Genomic DNA, 21,916 nt, shown 5'->3' on the forward strand with positions numbered 1-21,916 from the left:
AATTGTCCCACATCGGTGCTTAAAGAAAAAGCAAGCATTAATCATAATAAATAACAGAAATGAGATATACAGCATATGCACAGATAAAAAAAGAGACCAGGTCAGGTATCTGCATTGGTTAGGGCTATTGCTCTGTTGTATATAGTGAAAACATAGAGTTCACTGTGTTTTATTGTATTTCCACAGATACCTGAAACTCTGTAAATGGTCATCACAGATCTGATCTTGACATGTCCATCTAAGTCTGGCCTATTGACAGAAAAACCTCTGCCACATTTTGAACCTGTTTCACATGCATTCCACCTCCAGCTTCATTGCAAGGTAATTATTCACCTATAATTTGGTAATATGGACCAGAAGGCTTTTGATGTTTTTGTCCACCATCGGTCTATAACGGTGCTTCATCACGCAGGAATCCTTTCAGAGAAAAGCAAATTTGATCTGTAAGACTGAGCACTGAACTGTTCTGTAAGTGGATTACAGTAATGCCGTGCCGTTGGGAGGCACGCTGCAAAACTGAGGCAGAGAACGTGTCCTCACAGGTTCTGACATCAAAGGTTTGGATGACCTGAAGTCAGGTCACGGGTGCTGCACGTTCCCATGGCGCTCCCAGTGCTTCCAGTTTACTTGCTCGTGTATTGATGATTGACTCTAGGGGGAGCCAGTCTCTTATCAGTTTCACACACCAGTTTGGTTCCTCGACATTTGTTGGAAGGCACCCCCTCTCCTCCTCCTCCACCTCCTCATGTCTCTCTCCCCCCTCTCTCTCTCTCACTCTCACACTCTTTCAATGAATACTAATGCAGTGAGTGGGCCCACCTCCCATCCTCCCATCTTTTTCGCAGGAATGGGCGGGAGAGGGGAGACAGAGCAATTCCAGCTCAGTATTCTTCCTCATGAGGTAGGCAGTGCTTGACTAGCAGCAACCCCAATGCCTTTTTTTCTTCCCGCTGAGCAATATTGGTGATACTGTGCGTTGCCACTGCAACAATGTCTAACCTGTGTGAGTGGCGTGTGATTTCTGACCAGAGTTGAGAGAAAGAAGGACGTCTGTGCCTGCTGCTTTTTTTCTTTTTCTATTACCCCCTCCTTTTTTTTTGTCATCTGGATGGGAAGTCTTTTTTGGGAGGAGAGAAAGAAGAAAGCAGAAGGCAGCCGGGGAAGGGGAACAACTGGCAACAGCCAATCCCCCCTTCCACACACAGACTGGAGACAACGGAGGCCACTGGAGTATTTGCTTTTATCTTTCGTTTTTTTGTTCTTTTTTTTCCTCATCGCGCTGCTGGGAGGTGCTTTGCCTTTCCATTTGCTCGCTCTCTCGGTCCTCTGTCTTCTTATCTATTTCGCCATTTACCTGGTCAACAATTTCTTCTGTTTATGAGCGAGACAAGGAGGGAGAGAGAGGCAGAGGGACAGAGAAAAAGAGGACGGGGATTTTTTTTTTTTGGCCCCTTTTATCCTCTTTTTTTTCCCCCTCCTCCCCTTCATTCATTCTTTCCTGCTTTCCTCTCCATTCGTATCACTTCCAGCCTTTCTATCCCTGTGCAGCCCACGCTCTCTCCTGCCTCAACCTCCCCCCTTTTTCCTCCTCCCCCCAACCCCACCACTCCAGTCACTGTCCACCCGTAACTTTGGCTACTTTTTGACTCCACCTGTTCTTTTTTTAAAAATTTTTTATTTCTTCGCTTTAAACAGCTCCAGTAGAGTCATTTTAATTGGCTTGCTTGTATTTTCTATTTATGCCTTTTTCACTTTTGTACCTTTTTCCTATTTTCCCCCCTTCTCTTTTTTCCTCCCACCATCCTATGCATCTTTTTTGGCCGATTCTTAATTCTAACCATAGGTAGGTCTACTTAGTGTTTAGTGTCTGTCTCAAAGTCTTTTGTTCCCTTTTTCCTTCCGTGTGTGCGAGGTGTTTTGTGTATGGGTGCACACCTGACATGCACACACATGCACGCACGTACACACACACGCTCGCTGGCCTCCGATCTAGCTTGGGCACGGCTCCCCTCCCATCCAGCTCTCAGCTGATTCTTGCCTCATGCCATGTCCTCTCTACGTCACCCCTCCACCCTACCCACCCACCCCCACCTCACTTCCATCTGTGTTTTCAGACCTGTTTTTTTTTTTTTGTGTGTGCGAGTGTGTTCTTCTCAATCAGGACCACAGTGACTCATCAAGCAAGCACCTTCTCCGGTCGTCATCACGGACACGCGTCTTGATCGTCTTGTCATTTTCATGTTGTTGCACAAAAAGTCTGTTCTTCCATTAAAACATCTGAAGTGCCCCCCCCCCCCCCCCCTCTTCCCTTTTTAATCCACACACACGTACACAACGTCCTTCCTCACACCCTCACGTGATTATTCATTTATTAATTTTTTTAGCAGTCGTGCACATTGACAGACACCCAAACTCCACATCTGTTCATTAGAGGAAATGCCCGCTGGCAAACCAAGTTTTTGCTGGCTTCATGTGTATCAGGTGAAGGTCAAACTGAGCAAAAGGTCCGATTCAAGAGCGGCAGACGCACTGTTTGTGTCAAAGTACAATTCAAAGTCCATTCTGTCGGGGTGTCATCTGTGCTTATCCGGTGCTCTGCCTCCTTTTTTTTTGCTGCCCTCTTTTCCTCTCTCTCCTCCCTCTCTCTCTCTCATATCTTTCTGAACTGACTCTCATTTCTGCAGACAGACACACACAAGCACTCAAAGAGAATGGACTAAAAAATCAAAAAGCCTGGCTTTATCATCCAGAGGACTTTTTTCCCTTTTTTTTCTTCGCCATAATTTTCACTTTTTTCCACTCACCTGGCTTCATTCACCTCTCCGTACATCCTTTTTCCCCCCCTCTCCATCACCCCCACCCTCTCTGACTCCATCCACTTATTTATTCGTACGTTGTTCTGTTGTTGCTGTTTTTTCATTTGCCGTGTAAAGAAAAATAAGATGTATATACATATATATATGTATTCATGTCCTGCCACTCACACCTCATTGCTTGCATCAGACTTGCTAGATATTTTGCATTGGGACTGTTTTGACTGTTCACATTTACTGAAATAGAAAAGGCAGATTTTCCAGAAGTGATTTCCCCCCAAAAAATAATAACAGAAGATACAAGGCTTTATTGCACTACGCTACGAATAATTTGCGTGTGTGCCTGTGTGTGCTGTGCAAGCTACAGAGAGAGAGGCACAGAAATAGACAGATGCATAGCAAAGTAAAGAAAATCACATAACTCATTTCTTTGTCCATCTTCTTCTTCCTTTTTTTGTTTGGTATTTCCATTTTTTGTGCTGAAGGAGATTTAATGGCGCTCCTCTTCATTACACGAAGATGATGGGAAGTAGGACTTTCGAGCAACCACGATAAAGGCGTTCTGGATATAGATGTTTTCCTGTGGAATTACCCTTTAAATCCTGGATTAGATTCCAAACGACTAAAACAAAATAATTAACAATTATCCAAAAAAAAAAAAACCCCAATACAAACAAAAAAACTGGTCTAAATTCTGGACTTTTTTTTGACCTTTTTCTCTCTTTTTTTTAAATGGACTGAAGCTGATTTCAATATTTCTTTTTCAACTATTGAATCCTAATGGGATTTCACTATCGCGGATTAAAGACTCAAGCGACGTCTTTGTCAATTAGCTGATGTAATAGCCTTGATTCTCACAATTTCTCCATCCTTCCAAATCGCATTTAACATTTCTCAGTGTTAAGGGTTAAATAGGTGAGTACGGACCCTTGAATCCACCCATGCTCTTGCCTTTGCATGTCTTGGATGATTATGAATGGATGTAGATTTTCATATATATATATATATATATATATATTTATATTTATTTATTTATTTTGTGAGTGACCCACTGTTTTGCGTGTGTGTGTGTGTGTGTGAGGGTGTGCAGACTCGTCCGGGATGTGTATGTACAGTAATAAGGGTGAGGTAGAATTTAAAAGGATACAGGCGGATTACCAGAGCTCAGTCATTTTCCTCACACTTCACCACCGTTTATCCTTTGTAGTATTTTCCCCTTTTCCAGTTAAAGTCTGGTTAAAAAAATAATAATTCTCATGTAAAATATAAATCCCCTTGATGCAGAGTGTGGGATGATGTAAAAACAACAAAAAGAAAAACTTTACATGCTGAAATAACATCCCATCTTTCACCTTGGGTTTTGCACCTCCACTCTTCTTTCTGCTCTACCAAATCTGTTCAGTGCTGCTCCACGCTCTTCTTTAAAACAGCGTGCGTTAGTGTGAGAGGAATATATACGTAGATCAATAAAGTAATCTACCTGAAGAGATGGACTGCGCTGTGCTTTTCTTGGTGAATTTTTTAAAATTTTATCTTCTGTTACTCCAATAAAATGCTTTGTGGTGGGAGAATGACTAAATCTTATCTTGCGGTTGACAGTGGCCGGAATAAAATTTGACTGTATGTCTGCAGCAAAATGCACTTTCACATCGACTCTCTCCCTCACACAATCACACAATCACACACACACACACACACACACACACACACACACACGCAGACACCTGGGATCTGCTCTCACAACCCAGGACGATTACCTATTCTGCTTGGTGCTGAAACACATGTGACCTCAGTAGCCGAGCTACAGATGGGCACTTAAGCTCAGGTAGTCTGTCAAAGCTGTCACAGCCACCACGCTGCAAAATGGACGTCTCTGGCGCGAGCTCTGCCTCTGACAAGTGGCTCGCTGCTGTCGTTGCTTTTGCTGTAATGTACCCCGAAACAGTGTTTAGAAACAGGTAGAAGCACACTTTCAGACGCACTGGTGTTGACCCGGCAGTGTGTGGTTCAGGAAGGCAGTGATGTGAATGTTGTGTACGGTGGTCAAAAACAGCTGATTTGAGCTGTGATTTTGAGAGGGAATGCAGACGTCTACGAGCACAGCTGGATGGTGGATTGAGCAATTGCTTGGAGCACGTTTACAGCTGAGCATCCTTTCTATTTAAATATGGAGAACTGCTCTTTTTTTCTCCGGATCATTTTCTTACTTTTACGATAGACGTATGCTGTTCCTTCAGATTGTTAGATTATGGTTTAAACCTTATTTCTCTTCTGCTCTGCAGTGTATTTTATCCATCTAGATTGTTTTAGGGGGCATTGGAGGAGGAGGCTTTCTTCTGTGTAGTGATAATGCTTGATGGATGTTGACAGCGGAAAGAAAATAGGTCCTACATGAAAGTAACTGAAACCTGCTTTGTTTCCTTCGAGTAGCCAGGTCATGATTAATGTTTAGTCTTTTTAATGTAATTTTTGCAAACTAGCCTCATTATGTTCAAGAGATGGAAAAAAATCTTACACCAAAACAATGGAGATGAATAAGTAGCATTAAAGGGCAGATGAAAAAGGCATGCATTAGATTTCGAGGTGACTTGTCCCTTTTAAGGTTCTCTCCTCGTTCATTGTCACCTATTTCGCTCGTTACCTGAACAGGTGTGTCTTAATGGTTGGTGGCTCTAGGACATTTTTCATGCATCCTGTCAAATTTTTGGTGTCTGAAACTGTGCGATGCCACAGGATCTATGTGGGGAAAAAAAGTCTGCAGAACATCTTGAATCAGAGCTTAAGAGATTTCACAGGCAGCGTGTTTGCAGTCATCATTTATAAACAGGCCAGGAGAGGAGACAGCAGGGGCTAAGGAGATTCATAATCCTATCCCCTCTTCCCACTGATTCTCTCTCTCTCTCTCTCTCCCCCATGTGCTTGCTTAATGAGACAACAATGCAACTCCTGCGTCTGGCTCCGAGCGCCGCATCTGCCTCAACGAAGCCAGCAATAACAGTGTTTAGATACGTTACAATCCAGCTAACTTCCGCATGCATGCCATCTAGGGATTTACAGCATCACGGGGCACCGCTTGCATGTTACCCTGTGCTTCAGAAGTCAGAACCTAAAAATATGCAGAGATGATTTTTGATTTTTGAGTTACAAGCTAAAAAATAATAATAAAAATCTTGGATTCACACGAGTGTGATTCTGCAATACGGCACCTCACCTCATCCATCTTCTGGGTATAAATGAGGGAATCAGTCTGCGGAGCTCCATCTAAAGCTCGTAACACTCTGCGGCGCGTGCGTCTGAATCCCGAGAGCGAGCGGGAAGACTATGTGGGACGACTTAAAAAGCACATCTCAATTTTATTGGCAGTATATTCACTTCAAGGGAGCGGAATATGGGTCATGATCTGATATAAAAAGGCTACTCAATAATTCATCCTCTGATTAAGAGGACTTGTATCGACACAGACGCCGTCCAACGAGAAGGAGAGTGTGCACACAAAGTACACGGAAGAGCATTTAGGCGACTTTGTAGGATTAGTATAAGCTCAGAAACAAGCTATAGTAGAATAAAAAAAAGCCAGAGAGGTTCATGTGTACACCTTCTTTGATGTCTTAATCTGCTATACGTTCTTGCCTTCTGTGGCACGCAGGTGCGCATGCGATGAGTGTGCTTTAACGGCGAGCGTACATGGTGTCAGAGTTTGTGCGAGGCCCATCAATCTATTAAATATGAAAAGTACAATCTGTTACCCCGCAGAGACTGGTTCATTATTCATCAACATATTTCAATTAATCATTTATTTACCTAAAGTATGGTTCGCCCCCCCAACACACACACATATGCAATTTGGACACTCATATGGACTCCTGATGTATGAGTTATGTATAAGAGGATTAACAGAAGCTGTTTCTTATTCCTGCGATGCTGCACATACTGTAGTTTGAGGGTGTTGTTAGGGATGTAGGAGAAGACATTTTTTTGTACTGCAGTGCATTTGGAGGAAATGTGTTATTTAAAATATTAGGCTTGGCTTCCTCTCGGATCAGAGAGCAAACACGCACACGCTTTGCTGAAGATGAGCTGTGAGATGCATTCAAACAGGTTTTCATTCAAAGCTGAGAGTTATGTCCAGATGTGCACATGAGCACGGCAGCTCTTGCATTTTAAGTTCCCATCATTTAATCGGGTTTATTGATTCTAAGGGGAGCGGGTCAGAGGTCGACCAGGCGTAGCAAGGCTTTATTAGAGTCTAACTGACTGTGACCTGCTTCTAACCCGCTGTCCTCTCTTTTCCCCTCTGCAATAACAGACTGGCGGTTGTCGGGAAGACGAGCGACTCCAAACGTCTTTCCAGAGGAACAGAAGTGAAGCTGCTCCTGTGGAGTACAATTACCTCGAAATTGCTGCTTTACCCCCTTGACCCAACGAGGATTTTACCTAAAACCGCTGTGAGTTCCCGGTGCCAGCTCCTTGTCACACAGTCACCGCTGAAGGGATTAGGATGCGGAGGGGGGGCGGAGATAAATGCTCAGCATCGGCGCCTTGATTTTTAATCTTACCCTTCCATTCACGAACATCTGTATTTACTTCGGCAAACCCCACACACCTAATGAGGTGTCCTGGTAGAGAGTAAAACACATTTGTTTGATTAAGTGCAATTGGTTTAGCCAAAGACAAACCTGCTGGTAGAATGACACCTGAAAATAATGAAGGGCTACTTTATTGTCCGGTTGTGAGTTAATTAAACTCGTCTTTCTGTTAACCGGCTAATGACTTTGTCATGTGGTATCAATCCAGGTGATTAGTTATGCCAATCACAGGGAGAAATTCTTTTCCTTTAACGTGGAGCGCTGTTTAACCGTCTAGATTGTTGTCCTTTTCTGGAATTAAATGGCACTCACCTCATGTTTGCCACGCAAATAAAAACTTTATGCAGCTTTTTCAGAAATCACAAAATCCACAAACCTGGACGTGAGCGGTTTCATGTGGGGACTATATTCTTTCCAGCCAGCACACCTGCCAAACATCACTGTGCAGGAGGAAGTGCGCTTCTACCTGTGAGTAGAAGCTCCTGCTTGTGACAGCAGGACAGGATGTAAACATTAATAGCGTCCCCCCCCTCAGCTGAGCCGTGATGTCAGCTAGCTGCACTCCTCCGTCGGTTGGCAGATGTAGATGCGGACACTAGAATGCAAAGAAAGTTCCTACGTGAAACTGTTCACAACAAGATCTGGGGATTTCTGTTTTTCTGGACAGAGGACAGTACGCTCAGGAGAAGGCAAACATGGTATCTACAGAACAGAGCAGCTCACACCAAAACCATCTAGATGGATAAATGATATTGTAGCACTACTGTAAAAATATGTAAACTTGATTTTGGGGTGAAAGTTGTTTTTAATGCTGTGTTTATTTGTCCACAAGAAAAGCTTTCGGTGCTCCTCAGATCTGATTCAGTTTAATGTAATTGTGTAATTTTTCCACAGGGATAACATTTGTAATCATTTCCTGTCACTTCCCGCTCTATTCCAATTTTTCGACCGCTCTGCATCATCACGGCCTGTTATGAGAGGCAAAATCACGGGAAACCCTTGAGGGGGAGACTGTCATCACCCTCAGGGACAAGTTGTGATAACCCAGAATGCAGCACTGTTTATGTACAGTCAGGAAAAAGAGCTCAAAATTAGTTTTTTAACAGCAGCCACTCACATTCAATAATCATATTGTCTTTTCTCTCATGTTGACTTTAGTTCGGCCTCCCTCAGTCTGAGGCTATGAGAGGGAGAGAGGAGTCCCAGGCCGCACCATCATGCTACTTCTGAGACGCTGGGATGAGACTTTGGCTGGCAAAACACAAAGTAAGACAATATTGATGCATGGAGCTCTTCTTAGTTTTCTCGTGTTGTCCCCGTAGAGAACCGCTGAAACAAACCATCTTATCTCGGCTGTGTGTGCCTCTCCTAACGCTCAATGATGGATGTTCTTAAACTTCTGTAGTGTGTGTTTTTTTATTGCTTCGTATCTTATGCCAGGTTTGCTTGCGGGTCAGGATAATGGTTCAAGGTGGAGCTTGCAGATGAATGGTTTAATCCTTGGTTTTTAGCACAGTGTGCACTTTGATCAATGGCACGCGTCAGCACGTGGTCGTTCAACCCGACCCCGCCCACCTCGATCGACTATCGGCCACGTTTACACTCCACAGGCATTGATCAGGCAATTAAAGGTTTTGTTAAATTCGTTTTTTTGGTTTTTGTCGTTTGTGTGTGTGTCAGCTGTTCTCATGTTTTCACGCGCTGCATGTTTGTGGACGACAGAGAGAAAGATGAAAGAAGACGTCGTTCCCACTCTCACCCAGGACCAGATTACACAGAGCAAATGTTTTTACCACCAGGGGCAATGAGAGGTCATCATCATATCAGTAGATTTCAACATTTTCTCATCCATTACTCCTCAGTAACTTTTTTCTTCTCTATTTCTTTTTCGTCTCTCTCATCTCATGCACTGTTAATCAGCGGTGACGTTAGGAGACTGAGCCTTGGTGCAAATTTAGTCTCCTCGTTTTGTGGTGGGATGGAGTGTGTGGACTGTGTGAGCACACTACAAACAGCACCATTACACAGGCACTCCTCTACACCTTTAACCTGCTGCCTTTTAGCCAGCAGCAGAGCAACGGCGTGGCTTTGTAACAAAGAGCTTTAGCTTTAGCCTCGGCCCTTCAAGCATCAAGTCGCTTATCTGCTTCGGCTAATGCCACACAGATATATTAACAGCGATGATGCATCTAATTAACAACAACGCGCCGCTGTTTCTGATTAAAAAAAAAAATAGCATTCACACGTACACTGGCAGATTATTAGTCTGCTGGGCTTATTATTCGAGCGTGCTTCCTGCTCTTACATAAACTGTTTAGAAAAAAAGGCTCTGGCTGGAATAATGGCCTAAATGAGGACATATTAGAATAATAATGTCTCATGAGTTTTTTAAAAGCTTTATCTCCAACCTTTGTGTACCTAACCTAAATGGGATTCTGGCCCCTCGTTATATCGGCGCCGTTCAGCGCCGCTAATTAAGTGCTGCATAGCTTTTCAATCATTTTTTCAGTCAAATCCATTTAACAAGAGACTTTTTATTTAGACTCAAAGAGCCCACGTCACCAGTCTTAAATGAAAGCCGCAGTCTTTGACGTGTTAAATGCAATTTGAACATTTTTAGGGTCAGCCTTCTTCTCTCTCTGCTAATGTACGGAGTGCAGTTAAAGGTAGATTTCGGCGTTGAGGTGTAACAGTAAGATAAACGTTGTCTTTCTCCTGTAATCCTGGTATTACAGTCTTTTGCTGAACAGGCCATTATTGCGATCACCTTATTTTTACTGATATAATTTTTTTTCAACCTCTCTCTGTGTCTTTTCTAAATTGGAAGAAATTCAAGAGTCAGGAAGCTTCTGATAAAGAGAAGCTCTCATAATAAGAGACAATAGGAGGAAGAGAAGAGGGGAAGTGTTTTGGTAGTTGTTTCTGGGGATGTGGAGTAGAAGGTAGAAAAGAGCGCAGCTTTTTAAAATTTTTTTGCGCCTGTGCCGCTGTCTATTTTGTTTTTTCACCTCGTGTGAAATTACACAGCAGTGCGTGTGGGCATCTCATTGCATCAACAGCTCGCACTGGCACGTTTCCCTTTGTAATGAATGCCGGTCACATTGTTAGTTTAAAGCGTCACTGATGCTCAGTCCGCTTGCAGTCGAGTAAACTTGGAAGCTACAGAAACTCAGTCATGCAGGATAAATGTCTCAGGTGTTTAGCTGTCTCAGAGTAATGCGATGCTACATATATTAGCATTAATTAAAATTTGACCGCAAGATCACATACATGCTTGACCTTAAAACACGGCAAAGATCCATGCGGTGGAATCGATTGCTTTGAGAACCAGCAGATCAATGCGGCTTCACTCATCCTTGTCTCCAGCGGTGGAGCGGTAGCATAAGTCACCTGGAAAACGGCCTGCGGATCCAGTCATTAGCTGCTGCACATCCAACATTTGCTTTGGTGGCATCTGTTATTTTCTGGCACGTCCTCAGATGCTGCTGTGGGGAGGCTTCAGGTGCTGTCAGTGTTTGTGCTCCAATTTTTTGGACTGAACAAGTGCTGAAACTGTTAGTCGATGTTCAAGATTTGAATCTGTGACAAATGATTAATTGTTTACATGGTTTTCAGTGTCAACATATAGCACAGCTGCTTTTTCTGTTTTAAATGCCTGCAAATTAAGTAATTCAGGCTGCTAAGTGTGAAAAGCTAACAATCTGATGATGTCGTCCTGTGATTTGTGTGGGCATGGGCAGATTCCTGATTTTTATAGACTAAAATAAAAGTCTATCTTACTTGAAATGGCTCAGGTGATTTGGCTATGACTCCCAGCTAATTCAGGCCAAATCAGTAGGATTGACATTGTTTTCATGCTCCTTCATTTATTTTCTTTAATGTCATCCAGTGTGTTAATTCATTATTTTGTACTTGTTAGAGTTTGTTTCCTTTAAAGAAAGCAGGGAACATAAAAGACTGTACATAGAAGATGAATGGAAATGTGACCAGAACCTTACAATCCGGTTGTTCAGTGATGACGCGACGAATCCTACTTCCGGGTCTAAAGTAGTCTGCGTTTAATATGGCTTTTGTGTTGTTAACATGTTTAATGTTATGTATTTTCTTCTATTTGATCTCAAAAAGCTCCTAAAACAGTCGGTGATCCCTGTTGACCTCCCTCGGCTTTTATTACCACTAATCATTTATTTAAGCTCAGTTTTTAAAACCTTAGGATGTAACTACAGCCCAGCCCATGCAGCAGTATATGAATGACTAACCTCGTATTGTGGATGGATTATCTCAGTTGTTCTCCTGGCTGAAGTTTGGTCCTTTTACAGCATCCTGCCATGCGATTACATTTGTTCCTGACCACCGAGAACACTCACGGTAACTTTTATCGAGTGGAAAAAAAGTTAGCTTGTTTATATTATGCTAACATAGCTGTGTCGCTAGCGGTCACGTAGCACATCATTATATACCAGCTAGCCAAACTTCAGTAACCCTGCAAACGTCACTGCTGTTTAGTTTTCTGTCTTGGAAGTGATAACAGAGCTGTACGTTTTAATTTGTTTCCAAAACCCCGCAGTCAGGACATGATTTATTGTATTTAGATAGAAGCTAGCGAGCTAACTTCCTGCTAACTTCTAACTCCGTTAAATGTCATAAATTCCATTTTCATGGATGCCTGGATGTTAAACTCAATTTTTACACCTGGTAGAGCAGAACGCTGATCATTTTATTAAAGATGAAAGACTTTAGACAGTTTTTCAACTCTCAGTAATGCCATAGTGATCGTTTGATATATGGACCTGCAGCGGAGTTTAGACCCAGACACGGCTAGTGACGTCAGACTGAACAACCGGATAGCTTTTGATACCAAAATTCTGAAAATGTGACAATGTTTTTTTTTTTTTTTGTTTTTTTTTTAATTGTAGTTTTGTAAGTAGCATCTTGCTTACCTGAAATATAAATTAGCTTTTTTTTAGCTAGCTAAAATTGCTTTGGCTAAAATGTTTGCAATGGTTAGCACTTTATACATGCTTAAGCTAATTTAAATTAAGGCTACTTGGAAATATCCTAACATTTCAGTCTGTGTCCTGTTAACAGAATAAAATGTTGACATTTCAAAGAATGGTCTTCCATTACCATGTCAGTGATTTAAAATGACTTTTCTGGTTTCTTTGGCAAAGCAAACCTGTTTAGCACAACAGTACAAGCCAAAAGCTACATGCTAAAGAAGCAGAAAATACTTTTTAGCACAAAAGTTTATGCCTAAGCACATAGGATACAAATTGTGTAATTCTCCTGGTGTTAATACTGACTAGGCTACTAAATTTCTGGTCCATTCGTTTGTTGACTACCGTTTTAAAGGTCCAAGTAATGCTAATGCTAGCTAGCTAGTATGGTTAGCAAGGTCATTCCTACATAATTTGGCTAGTAAAAAAAAAAGAGGCTTAAAACAAAAGTGACACCTTAGTGTGTTTTAAGTATAAATAGTGAACAAGACAGTGAGGGCCACATTTACTAAATGCTGAAAAATAGTGTGTCAGCACAATCCCCAAATAGCGCTCATAGGTGTGGTTAGTGTTATGAGTGGTTTACAAAAGTGTGTTGTTTTGTAAACACAGGTGCAGGCAGATCATTTTGATATCAAACAATTCACTGTCTTTTTCCCTAAATTTTACAATTGTCTGTGAATATTTGTATTAATATTAATATTATGCTGTAATCCTGTCTTTCCTGCTGCCCACATGTGCAAATGTGTCCACGTTTCCTCAAGTTTTAACTGTAAGCTTGAACAGGTATGTGACCAGCGCTCTATAAGAGCAGCTGTGCGCTCCGTTTTCAGCTGACTTGTTGTTTCACCTAGAGGTTGTGTTGTAGGAGCATGTGACTTATTTGTTTCGGCGTGTGAATGCCACAGGTCAGCATCTTTATGCAGCCACGATAGACAGGAAGCGCTTGTGCTCGTGCTTTGAGGAGTGACATGTGGGTGTTGCAGCTGAAAGATGAAACGCACAATCATTTGTATGCTGCAGATTGACAGACCAGCGAGACAGGGAAATTCATATATTTCCGGGGTTTAAAATGAAAGGGGAAAAAAACCTGTTTGCTCTTAGAACATGTAATGACTGAATCTGGGTTTTACATGACTTTATCCAACTTGGTGTCATCCCTGATTTAAAGGCAGCCACTAGGATCCTGCTTTAATTTGGAATAATAACACCTATGTCCTAGTGTGTGATTAATCCGATACTAAGAGATCTGATTAATGTGCTGTTGTGCAGGAGCTGCAACTAAGTAACGCTATTTAAACTTCTTTTTCTTTCTCCCAGCTCCACTAAGCACTGTTTTTATTTCCCATTATCAAAGCTGTGCCAGACAATAAATCAGTGTATACCAGAAAAGAGATTACTTCCCCCAATGCAAGAGAAAGTAGTGCCCCCCTGCCATGAGACTGGATGGAGGTGCATCATCATCATCGTCTAAGCTGTGCACAAACACATACACACACACACACATACACACAAAAACCTCTAAAAGCCTGTTTGTGATGTTGCAAAGATGAAATGGTCAAGCACGGGCAGTGACCCTCAACCATACCTGAATGCACTCGCTTCTGCAAGTTGAACCCGAATGCACGGCGCTGTCTCGCAGCCCCGCTGCTGTTGAAATGTCATCGGTAATGCTCACCGCGCTTCAGTGGGCTCACTAAAGCAAAGCAAACTCCACAGCATTTTCTACTCTGCCTCTCGCCTCCGAGGCTCTCAGCCTCAGCCACAAAGCCACCTGCAGCTTTTTTCGCCCTGACTGTGTTTGCCAGAAGGTAATATTAAAAGTTATTGATTGGGTTGTGTTTAAAGAAAAATACCCAGTAGGAGTTTAGCAGAAAAAGACCCGATAGGGAGCTAATGCCTCCCTCAGGGACATCATCCACATACTGTCAAAACCCATGATGTGTGGCAACCAGGATGCAGAGCAAGGGAGGGGGAAGTGTGGAGAGGGGCAATCTGTGTCATATAGAACAACCAGATGCTGTAGTGCTTCCAACCAGGCGCACAGACAAAAGGAAGCGTGTGAGAGAGGCGATTGCGATGTGCGCTATTTTACAGAATACAAAGATAATAGTTTTGTCAAAGTCTGGCTGATTAAACTGAATGGACCTGAAGACGCTGCAGCTCTCATGCAGCCATTTAACTCCTTCTGTGTGTTTAGTCGATTGTTCCTGTTTGCATCTCACATCGATTTGTGAAAGCCGGGACCAGAGTTTCAGAGCTACTGATAACGATGTAAGTGTCCATGTAGGATTGTTGAGTTGTAAAAAACGTGGCCAGTATTTCTTTGCACAAGAGAGCCGATTGATTAATTGCCGATCATGCCACAGAGAAGGCAGTGCAAAAAAAAATACAAGTTGATCTATAGAAATTTTTCAGTTGCACTCTCATTTGATCTAAATATCCATTTAAACATGTTGCATGTTCAATATTGCTAAAAGGCACTGTCACACAGCTTGGTGTTTAATTGGATTGAACTGTTTGTCATCTAATCACTGCATTTGGAGGTTGTTAGGCTTTTTTAATTTGTAGCAATAAATAAAACACAAATACAGCACAAAATTATTTTGTTTCCAGGTTTGTGACAAAAGGTCTATAGTTAAAGTGTTTGCAAACCGTAACAAACTGTTGGATTTGGCTGATTGAGAGCTGTTACTTGAAACGATACAGACTTCTTTCAAGAAGGAAATCCAACATAAAGTTTGGCTGTTCTCAGCTGGATCTTAAACAAGTAGAAACAAAGGGGGTTAAAAGGAAAGTTGTAAAGGGTAGTTGGAAGATGTCAGAGCACCAGTGTAAATGAACTGTCGAAAATGCACAAAAAACAAATGTGCAGCACAGGAGCCAGTTTTTGTGACAGAACTGCAAGAAATGGACTTAATGAAGAGGGATTTACATAAAGACAAGCCAAACAAAAACCAGCACTCACACCTACACAAGAGAACACAGTGGGATAAAGAGACGCGTTACTGCGCTGTGGATGACTGGATAAAAGTCATGTTTAGTAATAAATCACAGGTCTGAGCTGGCACTGGAGTTATGGTCCAATGCTGGGGTTGAATGTCAGGGAAAGGACCAGGAGAGATTTCAGTCATTATCTCACCAGTAAATGCAAAGGTGTACAAACAAATTTTGGACATTTTGACCCCCTGAATTATTTTATCTATGGAGACCAATACTGTTTTTTAGTATTTGTGATTTGAAGTTGGGGCCTTTAAAGGTAACGTGTGTAAAATCTCAAAACTAGATATCAGTTTTTTGCAAACTGCAGTCATATGAATTCTGTTTCCTTATCTCTCTCAATTCAAATGTGCAATTGTAGCTACGGTAAGGCAAACAAATCGGACTGCCTTCCATCTGTAGTGAGTAAATGGTAAAGTGTAGCCTGTCAGTCTGCTGTTTACCTCAGCTGTAATATGTTTGTGTCTATTTACTCTGGATAGGGATAGAGAACTTTGTGAAAGGAGTCCGATAAAAGTTGATAAATCAGTGACGCTCACATCTGTCAGATGACAGAAGCTGAGGTGAGTTGTTGAGAAAATCCTGAAGTTTTCTGTCGGTAAGCACTGCTGTTTTTGCTGCTGTTAGCCTCTGTTAGCTGCTCTTAGCCAGTGTTCTTTAAAGTGGATCTAATATTGTTGGAGTGAATAAACTACGTGCCATAACCTCAAAGCGTGGTTACCTCTGGGTTTAAAATAAGAGTGTGAAACCATTAAAGATGATCAGAGAGGCTGACTGCTGTTATAAATTCTCTGTAGCTGTGCTATATACACAAGAGCATGGCCATCAAATCAAATCAAAGTTTATTTCTGTAGCACATTTTAAAAGACTAGTGTACATCAAAGTGCTTCACAATAATACTGCAAAGCGGGCAGAACAAGAAACAAATAGTACAATTGCAATTAAAAATTACAATTACATGGTGTAGTGCAGGCCGAGTGAAAGTCAAACTAATTTGCTTCAAAAGCTACGTTTTTGAGCTAAGTTTAAGTACGATTTGAATGATTGAATAGATTCCAAGAAATTATTCCAGAGTCTATAAGTGGCAATAGCAAAGGAACGGTCACCTCTGGCTTTTAAATGAGATCTCGGTTGCATTAGGAGCAGTTGCCTGGAGGATCTTAGTGCTCTTTTTGGGTTATATAGGTCAAGGAGATCAGTTAAGTAGCTAAGGGCCAAGTTATTTAAAATTTTAGAAGTGAGCAAAAGGATTTTAAAATCAATGCGATATTTGACGGGAAGCCAGTGTAAGTTAGCAAGGACAGGGGTGATGTGATCATGCCTTCTAGTGCTGGTTAGGAGGCGTGCTGCAGCATTTTGGACTAATTGCAAGCGCTGAAGGAGGGAGAGTTGGAGGCCCAGGTAAAGAGAATTGCAATAGTCCAATCTAAGTGATGAAGACATGAATAGGGCCATGTGGGGCTTTAGATGTTATTAATAAAATGAATTCTGAATTTCACCCGAAGCCAGTGATGGGAAGCAAGAATAGAGACGATGTCTGATAGCCGACTAGTTTTTGTTAGCAGGCTAGCTGCTCCGGGCTCATTAAAGGATGGATGTATGAACGGATGGACGTCCATGCTGAAGATCTGTAGGTGGTGAGTTAGCACCATTAAGTGTTATGTACAAGAGAGTGACACTTGAGCATAGTGCTAGAAGTCAGTAGACTGTCAAAATTAATTTTAAGGCAAATCCAGATGTTGTTTTAAGGACAGATGTTTTGAAATAAATAAAATCATATTGTGGTTGATCTTGTTCTATTCATGTTCACAGGCAGAATGACAAGTGTGTGTGTGTCTTTTATTTCTAATGCTGTTAGTAATGCATGACAACAGACTGCCAATTAACTTACCATTAGCAGAGATGGGCTGTTGTTGGGTGATGGGACATTAAGGGAAAGATGAGGGGGCACAGAAAGATCGAAATGACAGCGACTGGTAGAGATGGGTGATGGGGAGGGGACAGGAATATGTTTAGAGGTGTAAGTGGAGGGTGTAAGTGCGTTTGCATGTGTGCGCAGTGTTGATGGGACAGGGTGTAAATAACAGCAGCATTAGAGGTGGATTGGGTGTGAAATTAAACCTCGGCCCAAAAATGTGCCACTTCGAAAGATGAGACAATTAGAACACGCTAGCACAGCCAGACCTTGATGGTACCTCCATTAAAATGTGTACGTGTGAAAGAATACCTGTGAGTAGGTTTAAGTTCTTCTACCTAAGATTTTAAAACATGTTCTCTTTCATTACAGATCTATTAAAAACCATAAAAAAAAATAGTAGCTGACCAGCAGAAACTTATGTTCCAGATGTATTACATACACATATATATTTAATAGTACTATAAAAATCAGTAGAGGGCAGAGACTCTTTAAAGTGTCTCAGGCCAGGAGATCCATAGAATACATATTAATACTCAAAGGACGAACTCAATGCAACATTCAGGCTTCTTTTTTCTTATAGGGCTCTCATACAATGTAACCATGTTTGGGTCTGATATCGGTTACAGATATAGAGGTGGCTTGATGACTGACAGGTTCCCTCCCACATGGGCAAGCACTCTATGTAATTCTACATATTAATGATATGTTTGCTATACCACAAGAAAGTAGCACTTTCTTGCTGCTAAGTGGTGAGTTTGAGTGTGACAGAAGTCTGCTGGAGCTCTAATATCTGTCACGACAGAATTGCTGTCTGACATTATCTGTAACTGCTGCTCAAGTGTCTGACATCTATTATGAAGAAAGGAAACCCTCGGGGTGACCTAAAATAGTTCAGAAACAATCGAGATTTACAGTTCTGCGCATGTGTGCAGAGAGAAGTGAAACGTCTGAAAGGGCAGTCAGTCATTTTGATGGGATTTTATATAGAAAAAAAGATTATTGTTTTCATTATATAGATTAGTGTGTAGCTGTGTATTCCAACAAATTAATGGGTTCTCGTAATCTTAAAATATTTCCGATAAAAACACATGCGAGTGGTCACCATTTTGTGGAGGAAAGGGACAACGCCACTGGTGTTTTAATAAAACATCATCCTTTTCCTCCTCACTTCAAGCCTCATCTCCAAGAGATCGTGCATAAACATGCGTATTTATTATTGCATATATTATTGCAATGACTGTCAATAGAGATGTGGCCCTGTCTCTGGACAGCTGACAGCTATCTGACTAAATTAGAACAAGCTAGTTACGAGCAAATCCTATACCAGCTAATGTTAGGTTTGTCTCCTAAAAATCATACTTTCCCTCTGATAAACAGCTTGAGTACATTAACACGCGTGAGAGTTTATTTGCTAAGTGTCCAACAATCAACTTTTTTACATCAGCTTCAAACACAGTGTCAATAATGCTAGCTAGCAGCAGCTAAGAGAAGTTAACAGTGGCTAAGTGATGCTAACACCGGCAAAAACAATAGTCTTAGTGACATAAAAGTTCAGGATGGCCTCAACAACTCACTACAGTATTGCTATCATTGGTTGGAAGTGAACTTTTTTGACTCTTTGTGTGTCGGACTCCTTTCAGAAAGTTTTACAGCCTCTTAAAGAAGTAAATGCTTCTCACCCGCCATTGACTGCTGAGGTAAACAGTGGATTGACAGCCTTCCACAAATAGGGAAAAATTCTTGGGGGGATCCAGTCCAAACAGTAGAAACACATTGCCCAGCTGCAGCTGTTATGGGTTTAAGTCTAAATGTAATGTTTTTGAGCTCTCTTGGGTGACTAAAACATGTTTCCTACAACAGCCACGATAGCTAGGATTGCCAGGGGTGAGAAAGCAGAACTCGGCTGGCTGCAAACTACAACTTAACTGACATCTAGCGGCTAAATTTTTAAGCGCTCTAACTTTAAGAAGTGACTTTTTGCCGAGCCCTCACAATTCACAATGTTTTTCTTTCACTTAAAAGCGTGCGTCATGTATTAACTCGTATAATGACAAGAGTGAGATGCTTTTATAATTGCTAGTTATAATCAAACAAATAACAGGTCTGTATTTTAACAGAATTGGCATCTACTTGTCTTTTTCTTTCTTTCTTGTATTTTTTTTTTTGCTGAAAAAGGTCAGTTGTGTAATTTAAGAGGGAGTAGGCCTGTGTGCACGCTCGAACAGTCTCATTTGAGTGGCAGCATTTTTATGTTCATTACTTAACAGAGAGCCTGCATATAAATGGATTATTTCAAAGTATGCATATGCATCGTTTAAAGTGATGCAGCCATCTTGGGTGTGCTTGCGTTTACCTGTGTGAGTTGGGTCAATGCTCATGATAGTGCTTTTTTTTGTATGTGTGTGTGTGTGTGTGTGTGTGTGTGCGTGTGTGTGTGTGTGTGTGCACTTTCACTGTGGTGTTTGGATGTGAGCCAGAACTTTAAAACAGTCAATCAGCAAGAGTGACAAAAGAACAGAGAGGCACAGAAGGAAGCAACAACACATGCATACGGTGAAGCCCTAGAACATTTAGGCACTGGGACAGAAAAAAATATAAAATGCAGGAATAACTAATGTAGAGACACACTGTGCTTTTCTGTTTTCACTTCACTGCAGAATGAGCTCTTACTTTCCACTTATCTCACTCATGTAATCGCTTTCTTTCCCCTTTTCTGTCACTCACTGTTCTATCTCACTTCAGAACTCCTCTGTTCTCTCCGCATCATTTTTCTCATCTAATGCTCCATCTCTCTCTCTCTCTCTCTCTTTTCTGTCATGCTGTCTCTGCATTTATCTCTCCTTTCTCTCTCTCTCTTTTTTTTTTTTTAATTAAAATCTGTCTGTATCGAGGGATTCTGTTATGTGGTGATTTAAATGGAGGGCCTGACATAAACGTAACATTACTGTCAGACCAAAGCAAATTCCATCAGCCCTGCTTAAATTTGCAGTGCTGGCTGTTTTCCAAAAGGCTTTTTTGTTCTGCAGCCAATATCTATACCATCTCCTATCTATCTTCTGATACTCATTTATGCTATTCTTTTTTTTTCTTAAAGTTTTCTGTGTCAGGTCAAAGGCATGAATCATGAAGGGTAACTGTTAACGTACGAGCTGGACTCGGACTGACGCTGCAGTCTTTAAGTCCGATGCTGATGCTAATATTTGAAAGCAGGAACGTTATGGTGAAATGAAAGGTTTAACTGTGATAGAAGCATGCGAGTGTTTCTGCTTTGGCTGTTTTTTGTACATAAAATGAGAACCTTTTAGTCCCCTTTCTGCCCCAAACAATGCACGTAGTTCATTATGTTTCTGATGTTCACTTAAAGTTCAGAAGCCTAAAAGCGCACAGTGCTTTTTCATTGGTATATGAAGTGGTTTTCTGGCTAATCAGGGTTTTTCCATCTCTTGTATTCTCTTCTCCTGAACCCACTCCTAAATGTTAGTAAAAATAAGCTCCATTTGATTAGCTGTTTAGTTTCCAAACTTTTTGTAGCTAGAGATCACTTATAGTAAAGTAAGTTTTCTAAGTTTCCCCCCTCATAATCCTGACAGAGTTGATCAAGCATAGGCTTTTTACCATTTGCACTCTAAAGGGGGTTAGACACACAGGAAGAGATTAACAGCGAAGTGACAACAAGAGATGAGGGATTGCCAGTGAAATTCTTTGACTTACAGCAATCACTGCTACATAGGCATTAGTGATGTGAAGTCGGTGGATACCTTTAGTCTACCTCTCTTATGCCCTAAGACTGCTGGGATAGGCTGTACATCCTCTGCAACGCTGAACTGGGTAAGTGGAAGATGGATGGATTGATGAATTTATCCATGCAGTGGATTCCTGGGATGTCCGCTGGTCCAAAATGTTGGGAAATGAGTGAATCCCTTGAACATGGTTATAGAACCATTATATTTTTCATTTGTTGCAAATTACAACCTTTTCCACAACCAAATACTTCGGATGTGGTACAATCATATCAGAGTTTCTGTTGTCCCAAAGATAATGGGGGCGGTGGCGAGGGACTCAGGAGTTCTTGTTTTGTTTATCTGCACCAACATATTCCAGCACAATTTTATAATTTATAATAGTAAATAATTCAATTATATACTTAAATTATAAATTATTTTGCAGAACCCTTGGCTATGGATTACAGACACCTACAGGCCCCAAAACCCCACTCAAGAGATCCAGCCGTCCACAGCGGTTTATTTCCGCAGCCTGTTTCATGGGCGTTGGTTGTATCATGCACCAAATGTGACGTCACCATTCAAGAAGTTTAAACAAGAAGGAAGGGGAAGTTTAAGGAGTTTTTAGGAAAATTCCTGTCAGAAAAGTTGTTGCAGCATCGCCCTATGCGTCTAAACTCTGAGCTCCTAAAGACCGACATGGCCGTGCACTTGTGAAAAGTCTGAGTCAGCATAAACTACATGTAACTGTTTCTTTGACAGTCAAAACAAAAAGGATGTGATGCTGTCATGGAATTGCAAATCTGGCGCTAATATTAGCTGTATCAATATATCGATGAGCCTCGCATGCGCAGAGACAGACCTATATAGCTTGTCATGC

The 21,916-nt window shown here is 41.5% G+C and overlaps 1 protein-coding gene across 6 annotated transcripts in view; it reads left to right on the forward strand.

Annotated features, from left to right (window-relative positions):
* Positions 1 to 21,916, forward strand: part of grin2ba (glutamate receptor, ionotropic, N-methyl D-aspartate 2B-a) — a 141,188-nt gene that overhangs the window by 282 nt on the left and 118,990 nt on the right. For 2 of the 6 annotated variants that reach the window (XM_082529708.1, XM_082529707.1), the window contains exons 2-4: positions 187 to 321; positions 7,120 to 7,258; positions 8,558 to 8,665. In XM_082529708.1, coding sequence (XP_082385834.1) covers positions 8,639 to 8,665 — 27 coding nt within the window. In that variant the 5' untranslated portion in view covers positions 187 to 321; positions 7,120 to 7,258; positions 8,558 to 8,638. Of the gene's footprint in view, positions 1 to 186; positions 322 to 415; positions 1,844 to 7,119; positions 7,259 to 8,557; positions 8,666 to 11,427; positions 11,768 to 21,916 lie in introns of those variants that run through there. The other 4 variants (XM_082529709.1, XM_082529710.1, XM_082529711.1 and 1 more) reach the window with 4 other exon arrangements.

Source organism: Aulonocara stuartgranti (genome assembly GCF_965226115.1).
Source record: "Aulonocara stuartgranti genome assembly, chromosome: 4".
In the NCBI taxonomy this organism is placed as follows: domain Eukaryota; kingdom Metazoa; phylum Chordata; class Actinopteri; order Cichliformes; family Cichlidae; genus Aulonocara; species Aulonocara stuartgranti.